This window comes from Austrofundulus limnaeus, unplaced genomic scaffold (genome assembly GCF_001266775.1).
Source record: "Austrofundulus limnaeus strain Quisiro unplaced genomic scaffold, Austrofundulus_limnaeus-1.0 Scaffold51, whole genome shotgun sequence".
Lineage (NCBI taxonomy): Eukaryota > Metazoa > Chordata > Actinopteri > Cyprinodontiformes > Rivulidae > Austrofundulus > Austrofundulus limnaeus.
In genome coordinates this window covers 1768764-1782418 of record NW_013952453.1, presented here as the reverse complement: position 1 = coordinate 1782418, position 13655 = coordinate 1768764, and the positions used below count along the sequence as shown (strand labels likewise).

The 13655-nt window shown below is 36.4% G+C and overlaps 1 protein-coding gene across 2 annotated transcripts in view; it reads right to left on the bottom strand.

Moving 5' to 3' along the window:
- smarcd1 (SWI/SNF related BAF chromatin remodeling complex subunit D1) overlaps positions 1 to 10570 on the bottom strand; it is a gene marked incomplete at its 5' end in the record, with an annotated part of 14510 nt that extends 3940 nt beyond the window's left edge. Inside the window, 11 exon segments of one of the 2 annotated variants that reach the window (XM_014008626.1) lie at positions 935 to 1057; positions 1863 to 1998; positions 3420 to 3517; positions 4088 to 4249; positions 4391 to 4492; positions 4654 to 4770; positions 4872 to 4994; positions 5483 to 5605; positions 6248 to 6299; positions 7151 to 7329; positions 10378 to 10570. In XM_014008626.1, coding sequence (XP_013864080.1) covers positions 935 to 1057; positions 1863 to 1998; positions 3420 to 3517; positions 4088 to 4249; positions 4391 to 4492; positions 4654 to 4770; positions 4872 to 4994; positions 5483 to 5605; positions 6248 to 6299; positions 7151 to 7329; positions 10378 to 10570 — 1408 coding nt within the window. 2 annotated transcript variants of the gene reach the window in all.
- Positions 10571 to 13655: the final 3085 nt, after the last annotated feature.

Here is a 13655-nt window from a genome sequence, read left to right as displayed (position 1 = left end):
ACACTAAGAAAACAGGAGGGGAGGCGTCAGCTGAGCTCCTGTGTAGCGGAGCACAGAGAGGGAGAGAGAGGAAGTAAACAAACAAGCAGGAAAATGAAACTTATCGTCCTCAATTTTTTTACCGACCTCTAAATAACTTATCGTGYAATTAATTGATTTATTGACTATCGCGACAGGCCTACTCTTGACCAACTTTAAAACATTTATACAGACTTTATTTAGTAACTGATTAGTTCACCTTTTCATTTTAAATTACATTACAAACTCAAGATAAACACGTTTGTCACAGTTAAATGAGTATTGGAAAACTAGATTATACAATAAATCAGTGTGATAACCAGAATATGGTAATTTGAGATCGATCTTAATTTTACATGTTATTCAGCTTCTGAGTGCACAATAATAGACTAAAATCAGTCTACTGAAAAGACTCCATAAAATAAGAAAAAGAAATATTTGTCCAGAGTCCTCAAGGTTTAACAGATTTTAAAGTCAGTCTAAAAAAAGTTTAATAATTAACTCTCTTAAACCAGGAAAAAGTGAAATGAATGTGTTATATAAACAAATACAGTCAAATGTATCTTTAATAAACACAAAGACAATATTTGGTAGTAAAAAATGACGAGTCGTGTGCTTTTGTTTTGTTGCACTTTGATRTTTAAGAAAACTGTCAGTGAAGAAACAGACACAGCTGAGTCTTTATCTTTTTAAACCCTCAGGGATTGTTTCTTTGTGAAATGCACATTTATACAAAAWGTGGTTTTTACTCAGCCGTTACTCATTTGAAAGGCTGAAAGTATAAATGCTTCAAACTTTACAAGAGTGAAATCAGAGTTGAAAGTAGATTTTCTTTTTTTAAATATCCAGAAACAACAGTGTGTGATGTGAAACCTAAGATAAATCTCCATCCTGAGGACACAGCAGACAAACTCACCTTGAGGTCTCTGCACTGGGACTGAAGCCAGTCGTTGATAAATCCCTGAGGATCTCTGGCGAAACTCAACATGAACTCCCTTTGGGTTTTCAGTTGGTTGATCGTCTCAATGGTTTCATGGATCTGAGAAAAACAGAACAAGAAAAGGTTCATCATTTCAAAGAGATGTACCAGATTATACCTGGCTTGTACTTGGGCGATATCTCTTATATTTGGCTCTTAAAGTGAGACATAACTCTAATGGTTCTGAGTTATCACCTTTAGGTTAGGGCAATCTGCAAACAAAAACACAAAATTTACAAACTGTAAATCCATCTAAGCTGAAAGCTGAGCCACCCAGAAACAGGATGCAAAACCTCACCAAAACCAAAACAATGTTACAAAGTGAACAACGCCTGTAAAATGTAAACCTGGCTGTATTTACATAGTATAGTTGCTTGAGAACAAAGASTATGCAGAAGGATGTCCTTCAGCGGGAAGGCTTTGTGCCTTATGAATATGATTACAGGCCTCGCAGTCAAGGTAATGTCTGCTAGCARGAGAGCAACAAAACCTGACCCAAAAAACTAAAAAGAGCAATACTGCACAGGCAGCAATTTGAACAAGTAAATGTGTGAAATTGTTCTCTGCAGGAGAGACTCACAAATTGAAAAAGTGTTAAAGAAAAAAAACACACAATTATTTTGACAAAACTTTAAAAGTGTTACAGCAAAGATACATTTTCTCAAAGCCAAATAACAAAATAAGGATCTTGAAGTACCGTCTCAAACACCTCATAAGCTTCAGACAGTCTCACATAAAAATCAAACCACGACAAAAAATATCAAAGAAACACTAAATTACACTGGACACGGCTTCTCAGAAAATACCTTGGACAAACTTTAAGGCAGAAAAAGGTTCAGCAAAGCTCCTCGGCTGAGGTCTGTACCTTGTTATCCAGTCCTGCTATTTCCTGCTGGCTGGCTGTGGACAGCAGGAAGGAGTTCATCTGGGTCTTCAGCGTGTCGTCCACCTCCACATCAATATCATAGCAAGCGGTCTTCTTTTGATCATTGGGGTCCACACTAGTCAATTAAAAGGCACATCAAGTTTTCACATCCATATAGAAATTAATATTCAAGCATGGATTTWAAAAAAGCAACTTAATCAACATACTAAAACTAAATCAATAACACCATTCATTCAAACTTTGACTATTTTAAACAATATTTGCTTTTAATTTATTATCATAACAATTGGTNTCAACATACTAAAACTAAATCAATAACACCATTCATTCAAACTTTGACTATTTTAAACAATATTTGCTTTTAATTTATTATCATAACAATTGGTGGATTTTTAAAAATATTTCTGCAAGAACAAACACAAAAAAATGGAATGAATTATGTGTGACACTTCTGTAATATTCTTATAATGTTTAATAAAAAYTGATGTTAGCTTAACAGGAAGAGTTCTGTGGTAGTGATGGAAGAGAGTATATGAAAATAATTTAATGTTTAATCTTATTAGACGGGTGCTATAATAAAGAACCTTTATTGGTTTCTTCAAAATGAAGCTGCCAGGAGTATAATCTTTTCCTTTCCAGTTTCATCTCTCTCGATTGCCACCTCTATGATTTACACTTTCTGTATGTCAGTCAAATTTTTTCTCTCTCTGTTTATTTGGTTCAGGTTACTATAGAGAGGGAAAAAAGCCACTAAGGGATTACACCTGATAACAAAAGGAAAAAGGAGAGGGAGGGGCTACAATGCTGTGCAGGTTTCTTCTAAAAAACAGATCATTTTCCAAAAACAACCACATCATTTGTGTGCCTATGAAAGTCGTCATCTCCGATTTATTTAATGCATGAGGAGATTAATCAAATAACTGTGACCATATTCAAACCTGGCACTAATAGTCATCATAGGTGATATGAATTACATTTAAACAGTGGTAAAGAAAAGATACAAAAGCCTTAATATGCATCAAAACCTACAGGTGTCAGGTTTCATTTTTGGGATCACCGCTCATACGATCATGTTTTTTTTATTAGTATAAAACTACTCATCACAGCTAAACATAGAGAACTGAACAGTCAATCAACAAGGTAAGAAAGATTTGAATCATAAATCAACACTAGGAAACAATTCTGGAGGGGGATTTTTTATTTTACCAGAATCTAGCTTCACATATTGAGTTTATTATTTTAATTCATATCTATGGCTTGAATACAGTCTGTTCTAGGCCAAGCTGCACAACCTCAAATTAAACAAATTTGACCTCACACAAGCAGCAGAGTTTTACTTGGGTTGAAAATTATTTATTCTTTGCTCCAACAGTGTTGAAAATTATGCACTAACCTTAGTGGATTTTGTAAGGCTGCAATTAATACTTTTATGAAAAAGGGTTTCATTTAGACGTAAAGCTTGTACATTACCGCTGCGTTATTTTAAACCAGTTCATGTTGAAAAAGAAACATATTCTTTCCAGTTTAACAACTCACCTGATCACATGGTTTATGATGATGGGTTCTGGAGGCATCAGCAGAGCATGCAAGCGCTGTGGGATTTCAGAAAACTTCATCCGCTGAGTCTCAAAAATCTGCAAAACAAACACTTCTGTTATTGCAATCGTTTAATTCTAATGTGTAGAAAAATGAACACACGCTGGACCAAATCATCCATCAGTTATAGACTGTTTTTGTTCATACAAAGAATACAAAGCAAACACATTAAATCTACTGTGTAACATTTGTTTAGTAAATGTTATTTTTTATGCAATCACAGCCTTGTGAGCCTCTGTTCAAATTGATTTTATTGCTCTTTTCTCCTTGTTCCAAAAAAATAAAACTATCACCATCCTGGTCATACTTCCAGAAATTCAACATTAATCTCCTTCAGTCCTTTGTTTATCTTGGCAGAAAATAAAAACACTCAGGGAAGCTAGAAGCAGACCCACATTCGAGTCACCATACATGGACAGGCAAAGACCGGGTAAGACTGCTGGACCGTACAACACGGAGAGCAGAAATGAACCAGAACATCTCAAGTCTTTTGAAACCTCCACCATTAAAGGTCACCTACTATTTATGCTCACAAGGTTTTCAGAGGCCTCATTTCACCAGTTTACACTTTTAACMAGTTAAAACGTATAAATGAAGCGACTGCTCACCTGCTGCAGGTACTTGTCACAGTTAATAAACTCGCGCTCATGTGGGTCTTGGAGTTTGTGTGTCTTGACGTACTGCCACAGGGCCTGAATGATGACTGGTCTGGTCTGAGTGTGGATACCCAACATACGGGCCAGACGGGGGTCCAGCTTAAACTGAGGGGGCTGGAATAACCAAATAAAAAAAATGTAATTTAAGGAAACATGCGATTAGATCTCCCCTCCCCATGAAACATTATTATACTCATAAAGACATGGACAACCTTCTTTAAAAAAAAGGAGCAAAACAAACCCCTGAGAATATACCTGGTAGTCAAGCATGAGCAGGACGGTGCAGCGAACTCCCACATCACCGGGCCTCTTTACCTGGAAACCATCAGTCTCCTGGGTGGTGGCGGTCCTGTGCCACTAAAACGATTCACAGAGCAATTTAGAAACAGCTAAAACAATAAATGTTCATTTATTTTAGCATCACAAACAATGTTTGCACAATCATAAAAATGGCTCATTTTTTTTTTAGCAACGAACTACAGGAAAATAATTAATAATTTAGAAAGAAGTCATCTTACTTCAACCAGGTGATTATCTGGCCCATACAGGTCTTTGTCCAATTCAATCACAAGAGACTTGAAGAATGATGAGAACTTTCGTTTTTGTTTGGTGGCTTCATACTTGGACACAGCTGTCTGTAAACAAGGTAGAGTAAAAGTAAAAAYGTGTCTTTCTTTGTTTAAGTAAAAYGCAGACATTGTGAGTCTAAATGAACAAAATTTGACTCGAAGCTTACATCTTCCAGAAGACGCCCTTCAACACGTAGCTCCCATGATGCAACTGTGCCCTCTCCATCCTCAGCATCAGGCTTTGCAGGGTTGAAAGTGTTGGATATAAAAATCCGAAGCTTTCTTTTTTGCTTAAAAAAAACAATTGAAAGAAGTTTAAATCACATCAGCACTGATGATCAGAAGTGACACAGAAGATTCAGTTTTCAAAACCAAGCAGTTTTTCTAAAAATCATAAAAGAACAAACAGCTTAATTAAAAACTGTGTTATTCTGTGCAGAATTAAAAAAAACGACATTGCTTTTATTCAAAACATTTGTCAGGAGGGTTTGACAACTTTACAATGTGTGGATGTTCYGTTTGTTCACAACAATAAATGAGTAAACCAACAAATTCAACATTTCACAATGTGACAAAATTGTTCAACAATTAGATCACAATAAAAAAAAATCTTATCTCATCAAAGACAACCTAACAGATTTTTTTAAAACGCGCGACATTTGAGACGACTAAGTCTTAATATAAAATAATCTTAGAATTAAGCATCCAGTTAAGAGGTAAGAGTGACCTCTCTTGACTAGCCAATAGGCTAATTTCAGGTCTGAAAAAAGAAACATACCTTAATGGGCCTCTTAAGGGCCTCCTGAATATCAAGCCTCTTACGCATAATAGTCTGGTCCAACTTCCTCTCAAAAGCCAGGAGATCCATGTAAGCCTGAGACTCTGGGACCAGTTCCCTGATCTAGGAAAACACACACATATTTGCAAAAACTCACATGACAGTACTCAAAAAAAAGAAAAACATGACTAATTCTGAGCCAGGCATGTGCCAACAAGCAATGATCTAAAATCTTAGTGTTGCAATTGATTCCTGAAGCGTTATCACCATTTGTCAGAACAGATGATTATGAATGTTTAAAAAGCTGCTTTCCTTTTCCCTTTGTTGACTGTAACACTATTTTACTTTAACACCGAGTACACCTTCAGCTCAACAAAATGAAAAAAAAAAAAGGTCAAATTTTTGCTCAGAACCTTCTCGTTGCTGCAGAGAACTTTTTGTCTTAATTGTTACAGTCTCCAAAATAAATTAAAGTACCAGACAAAAGCTCATGACTCATATCTATGATAGCTTCATAGAACAAAAACAGGTGACAAACCTTGAACACTTGTTTACAGCTTAATTTGGCTGTTGTGTAAAATTTCTTTGTGACAAAACAAATAAAATGCTTAGAACACACAATATGTAGTTGTTYCACTGTGTAAAAAGAAATTGGGAATTTTAGGAAATACAAAAACAAAAAACCTGAAAGCAAAATTCTGGTTACCCTAATAAAGGGAATCTACGTAAAAGCWTAATTTCTATTCCCCACAGATTAACACTCACCCTCTGAGGTAGAATTTTATCAGCCATCTTCTTCTTCTTTGTGCTGTAAAAACAAATAAGTAAACACAAATATGTGTGTAAAGCCTTTGATGCCTGCTTTGAACATATTCACACAAAGACAACATGGACAAACTTGTATTTGCATACCCAGAATGATGAAGTTCCTAATTTACAGGACTGAAATTAGATCAGGAATTGTGCTGGRCTCAAATTAAATCCTGCAGGTGCTCGGACAAACTTACTGAATTAACACAGGACCATTACTGCTGAGCCTAATCATGCAAGTTAAATGACAATTATCTTCCACGTGCCTTCAAATATGGAGACACTTTATGTTGCCTTTCTTTCTTAACAAATCAGCTGCAGTTTCTGTTTGAAAAAATATTTGCATGTTAATGAATTAAAAAAAAATGTTCCCATTACTTTTACAAGGAGTCATTTGGTGGATAAAAGGTTAATTTCAACGTCCAGCTCAGGCGACCCAGTAAACCCAAAACCTATAAAATACAGTCAAATGGTTTGATAAATTCGACACAAAAAACAATAAGTAATAGTACTATTTTGTTGTTACAAAATTAATTTGTTGCTTTTTAAACAAACACCAAGATTAATATTCAATGGCATGCCTCAAGTTCATATTATAAAACTAACGGCAATTCTAATTTCTATTTCATTTCTTAACTTAAACTGGTGTTTGTGTTCTAATCTGGGCTGGAAAAAGGTTTACTAGATGAATAGAGCTTTGGGGATAACAGTAATCCTACTGATGATGACCTCAGAATACGATAAGTTACGATTTAACTTTTACAGGTGAATAAATGTTTTAATGTGTGTAGTTAAACTTTGGCTTTAAGAATTGATCTCCTGTTTAAAGTGAAGCTTTGTGGCTGAGTTGAAACCTACTGCTGGTTGCGGTTCTGCTGCTGCTGAACCTGCTGGATCTGTTGAGGGGCGGGCCTTTTTCGAGAAGGGTCCATCACCCCAGGCATTCCGGGGCGAGACACAGGGCTGCTGCCGTACCCCGGAGGGCCCATGGCTGGTCCCTGAGGGGTCATACGGCTGGATGGAGGCATGCCTGGTCTCTGAAAAAATACAAAGACACAGAGGTTTAATGATCAAAATAGCTTTTCAAATTATTTTCTAAGAGTTTTTTTTTAATCGAACTGAGCCAAAAATCTTTAATGTAAAGAACATTTTTCAAAACAGATTTATTGGTGTCTCTACATTCTGTCCAAAAATGGCCTGTGTATCAATATTTGCCAACATATTGCTGAATATTTTTGTTTTATGTAGCAATTTCTACATAATTTGCTCTTTATTTAAAGATYGGCTTTAGCATACGTCACACATGCAGAGTTTTGAAAAAAAAAAAAGAGGTAACTGTGTTGATAAATTCCTCAAATTGTCACTTACAAAAAAAAAAATGTGGCAAACTCTTGCAGCTGAACATTAAAAACACTTATACTAAGTTATATTTAGATTTGAAAGATGTAATATTGGCTTTCATTTTTTGTGCAGACGTAGTGCAGATGAAATGTTAAGCATACATTCAGTGAAGTCTGGTTCACAAAGTGAAAATGAGGAAACTTAATTTAATAAAACTATTTGCAATAACATTTTTTATTAATATTTTTTTTATTTAACCAGGCAAATCTCCAGTGAGTTCACCGATCTCTTTTTACAAGAGTGACCTGAACTGAAAGATAAAATAAAATTCTTAAAAACTCATAATGGTCTTCTTCTAACACAAATGTATAAGGAAGTCACGTTTAGAAGACATTTAAAACAAGTAAATCCAGGATTCTTGGTAAATTTTCAAAAAAGGATTGGTGGAAAAATAAAAAGCTCCTTGAAAACATTAAGAGAAGTTCTTCATTGTAAACAAACAAATCTGTTTTGCAACTGAATGTTTCGAAAATATATTTAGCAACATGATGTACCCCGTTTTTAAAAATCAGACTTAATTCAAGCAAATCAAAACAAACAACACGACTTCGGTAAAATGAGATGGATACTTAAAAATATCTAAACTCAGTATTAAATATATTAGCTCATGTAGTTATTGTGTTCTTGTAAGGTACGGTTCACATATTCAAAAAGATTTTCAAAATATCTTTCTGCAGAAATGCTTATTCTATAATCCTAAATTAACTCACGGCAGAAAGAGAAACACAAACAAGCACAGCCCATCAAAGTAAATCTAAAAAGATGTCAGTAAATCTCCATAATCGGGCATTTATTTATATTTACCTGTAAGAGCAACTAGCAGCAAAACATCCCATGCCTTACTGACTAGAAAACACAACCTCAACCAACTCACCAAGCCATGTGCTAGTAATTCAAACAGACGACTTCTTGTATTTGACTGCATGAGTGCGGGCAAGACGAACAGATAAATCACACGTCACTGACTGCAGCTTTTCCTCCAGCAGTATGTCCAACAAATGGGACCAACGAAGGCTAAACACACACTCCTCAATCTGTGGTGGAAGGGAGGAAGAGCGACCGACTTCAACAGCACAGACCCTGCCTTTCCCACACAACCCAGTGTGAGCAGAAGGGGACTGCGTGCCGATCATTTAGTGCTTTTTACACCGCGCTTTAGTATAACCTTGGTTTGCCTGAGAACAACTGGAGATCTGCAGCATTCAGAACATGAATTCTTTTTGACTGTGCTGTGAAAGGCTGCCTCTRTGACTGAAAGCAGCCAAGGACACTGCAGAAAAAAAAAAGGCAGGATCCTTTCACTGAATCGTATTTCAGGTTGGCAGCATTCTTCAAAGGACTGAACTCGTGCACATTTTTATCACCCATCGTGATGTAGCATTATAACAAAAAAATGAAATGATGCAACAGAATCTGAACCTAGTTAACAAAACACAAACATACAACTTGGGAACCATGACATAAACATGATATACTATGGTGATTGTACGATTCTGTTTGATACAAACGGTTACATGTGACTAAGCTGGTTAAGAAAGTAGCAAATTAGCTATGGATTTACATTAACCATTAAAATATCTACATTTTGCATATTCCCTTTGTTATGGTTCAATACTGAATGTTTTTTTAATTAAAATATCCACTTAATATAGCTTTTCTGTGTGTCAGATGATATTGTCATATCTTTAATACCACAAAGTACAGTCTGTGAAACATCTACGAACAGACAACAAATTGAAGAGTAACTCTGTTCAACCAAATCCTGTTAACTTGTGAGCAAAGTTACTGATTAAAGCCAAAAGCTGATGTGTTACTGCAGATTCGCTATCATTCAGGACAAGGATTTCTAATTAAAAGTCTCTAGATAAGAAGCCTAACATCACCAATTAACAACAGAATACAAGTTTTTTTTAAACTCTTAGGATTAAATATGATGCATTTTTAGCATTGTGACTGTTTAGGTAGATCTTGCTAAAAATATCCCCTATTGAAAATCAAGGTTTTGGACTGAGACGACTCTTGAAATAGTAAAGCTAGCATAAACATATTTCGCATAAAAATGTAAAGTTGAAAAAATACTCTGCTATTACTGAATTTAATCAAACACAGTTATTAAACACACTGCTGTCACAGAACCAACACTGAACTTTTAGTCTGGCACTAGTTTGATTCTCATCCATTAATTTTTACTTTTGTGAAACTGCTTTTTAAGTGTGCTACTCCAGGCTCAGGCTTCCCATTCAAAAGTTACTTTGCAAAAAACTGATCATAAGAAAAGCAGGATCCCAACAGACCAGTTTGTTTACTTTACTATCATACTGTCTTTACAGTGCTCTTTCGACGTGCTCTTATTGAAAAAAAAAAACTGAACAAAACTCATAGTTAGCTTTAGCTGTGTTAGCGAGCTAAGCTAACTGGCTGCTGGGACTTACAAACTAACTTTAATGTTAGCAGGCGGGAGGTTTGGCGAATTTAAACAAGTGGATTACTCTCACGGGTTAACTGAGCAGAAAGTTTGAGAGGGTCGCCTCGTTTTGACCATCCCGACAGTTTGTGGTAGATGTGGCCAGCTCAAAGGGAAAGGCAGAAGATAACATTAGCCACTAGTGACAAAGCGGCGGAGGGAGGCTTTGTTCTAGCGAACAGGCTAACGAGTCAGCAGCAAAGATGGAGTGATAGCTTACCGGGTATCCAGGCCCGGGCATCGGAGAGCGGTACATGTGGTTCTGCGTGGCCGACGACGGTCCCATTCTTCCAGAGGGTGTTCCAGGCCCAATACCCGGTCCTGCACCGGGTACCGGCGGTCCAGGTCCCATTGCTCCACCGCCACCACCCGTCGGTGTTGCCTGAAACCCCCCTCTGGACGCCATCTCCTCTCTGAATGTTGCCGCGGGTGAAGGAGGAACGAAGCAAACGCGAGAAGAAGCTCTGCAAGTAGAGGCGTTTAAAATGACACAGCGCCCCCTGCTGTTTGAGGTGATGAAGGAACTCCCTAAAAAAACCCATAATTTTATTTATTCATTCATTCATTCATAGCCATACTATATTAAATATTAGTTATACCTCTATGATAATAAATATCAAACACTTATAAATCCTTTTAACTGATTGATTAATGGTCTGTTTTCAATTAAAACAAATAATTCTCATCCTCTCAGAAGTATTAAAGAAACATATATAAAGTAAAAATGAATTTAAAAAAGTTTAAAGCTTTCAATGACATGTCCAATACCTCCAGAAAGCCTTTAAATCATTTTGCTTAAGAAAACATTAAACGCGCACAATAAAAGCAAATATATTTGGAAATTTAAAAATGGGCTCTGGTATTTTGGACAGTATTGTGAAGTTGAGTACAAGTGAAGTTCTGCATTATATAATGCTATAATACCTACAAGCATGATGTGAGCAAAATGATGTAGCTGACTTATTGCACTAAAAATAATGAATTCAGAAAAAATACCCCCTTTTTAACCTGCAGATTCTATATGGCCTTCGCAAGTAAGATTAATCATGAATTGCATTTATTGTTGATAAAATTTTAAGTATTCAGTGCAAAGCTGAAACTAATGAGCTTTTAAATTATGAATTAATATGATTACTTTTTGATGAATGTATTTTGTTTTGTTTGCCATGGTTCGCTACCCACTGATTTATTGTACTTGATTTATTTATTATTTATTTATTTATTCCTGTGCTGTGCATTTGAGGGTATTTTTTCCCTCTTTGATTTGTACTATATTCACTAAAAATGATGACTCTTTGCTTTATTTTGTCCAATGACACTGTTTAGTTTTCCAAATGTATTTGTATATGAACGATTGTTAAATAATCACATTGTTATTCCTTTTTGGTGCCTGTACACCAGTATGTTTTATGGTTATTGTAAAAGTGAATTATAGGTGCAAGCTAAAAAAAATGCATGTCTGGGATTTAATAAAAAAAATTGAAGGTTATCCCTCACAGGCTTGTAAAGTCATTTATCTTCCAAGGTCTAAAAAATGATTTAAAATCAGACAAAACAGTATCTGGAGCCCTCACATGGAGGACACTTGAATGTTCATACATGCATTAAAGAAAAACTTGTCCCAAACACTGTTTTTATATCAGTTCAAAACATGATACTCCACTCCTAAAACCAATTTTTCAAAGTTTTTCAACCATCTTAGAGAACGTACAAATCTTTTGGAAATTTTTGGTGCATCAGCATCCTTTGTCTCTTCACGTAACCCATAACTCAATGAAGTTCAGATACACTCTCTGAAGAGACACCACCTGTAGCAGAACCCATTTGTCTTATTAAAAGCCAGTCCGTGAGTTTGGGCTTGTTACTAGTGAACTCTCTCTTTATTCATCTTCACTGTGCAGAAATATTGATGAACAACCTGAAACTTGCAGAATGAAAGGATACAGCCAGGCTGTTTTCTCACCCCTGGTTTTAATGAGTTCATGTTTCCTGTCAATGGCCTGACACTGAAACCATGCACAAAGCTGGAGATCTCTTAGGTCCAACTGTGAAAACTTTGAATTGAAAAATATTTGTGTGAGCAGGATTTGTCACTGTCACTGACAGGCAATGTGAGCAACACTGCTCACTTTGTCGTAATGCAATCCTCTGCTGGGAAAATCCTGCATCTATTTACACAGAAGTTGACACTTAGGACCTTCCCAAAACATCTCTGCAGATCAATCATTTTTGTACAGTCAAAATAAATGTAAGACATCCTGTAATGGGGGAAAAAAGATCAAAGCATTGTAGTACAATAGAAGGTCCTACAAATTACAATAATTACAACATTTTTTTCCACCTAAACCAAAAGTCACATAATCTTCTGCTGAATGTTTGCAGCTATCACACAAATCAAACTCCACGTTTCCTTTCATCACAGCAGGGGTTCCCATATTAATAAGCTGCCTCCTTCCACGCTCGAGAGGCGATTTGAATCACATACACAGAGCCTCAATCTAAGAAAGTTTTTGAACGGACACGTGTTTGTCTTTGAATTCATGCTGTGGTCTCTGGTCAGACAACAGAGGTAGAGAAACTGTGCTTTACGCTAACTCCAAGTAAGACCTGCTGAGGTCCTGAGACTGCGTCACAACAAAGTCTGTCTTAAACTTTGGTGCCATTACTCTTTCCACCGTCAGGATGGAGCGACAGCAGTGCGAAACATCTGTCTGCATCGTCCCTGATCAGAACAGGCCTGTGCGAGTGCACATGATGGATGAGGGGTGATTTTGGAACTGGGAGGAACCTATCATCTGCACTGTACTCGTAATCTCGATTCGAGGCTTTACGCCCCATGAATAGGCCTTCAAACCAGTTTATTAATAAATAATTAAACGTGGACTCATGCTTTAAACAAATGAAAGACCAAATGAGGCACGGCCAAGTTTGAAGGCTAATACAGCATCTTTTCAGCGGTATCAAACGTGACTGCATGACAATAATTAATCCTCTTAATGAACTGAATGTAAAGTGGCACCCAGAGGAGCTGCCACGGCCTTATCTATGACAAACGGCTGAGCACTCTAATTGCGCTGAAAGATCTGACGGGATAAATTTATACCAGAAACGTGACTGATCGGTCACACAGGCGGAGCTGCGGGGACGGATACAAGCTGGAGAGGCGAGGCAGATCAAAAATTCATTTTCATACAGCACAGTCACCAGTGGGCAGAAATCTAAAATAGCCCAGTGCACATGAAGGATCACAGGGTCCAATGTGGCTATTTTGGGTCAGAATAATTTAGATTTAACCAGCTGCACTAAGAATACTAAAGTTTATAAGCAGCATAAATGTGGTTTTAGAATAACATGTACATATATATCAAGTTTTTAAAGAAATGTATGGTGTGCTGTTTGTACAGTTACACAGTCAAAAATTACCACAAATATTTTTGTTTTATTTAACCTTTTATAAGAAAAAAAGAACAGATTTATTTTTCAAAGTCAGTTTTTCAC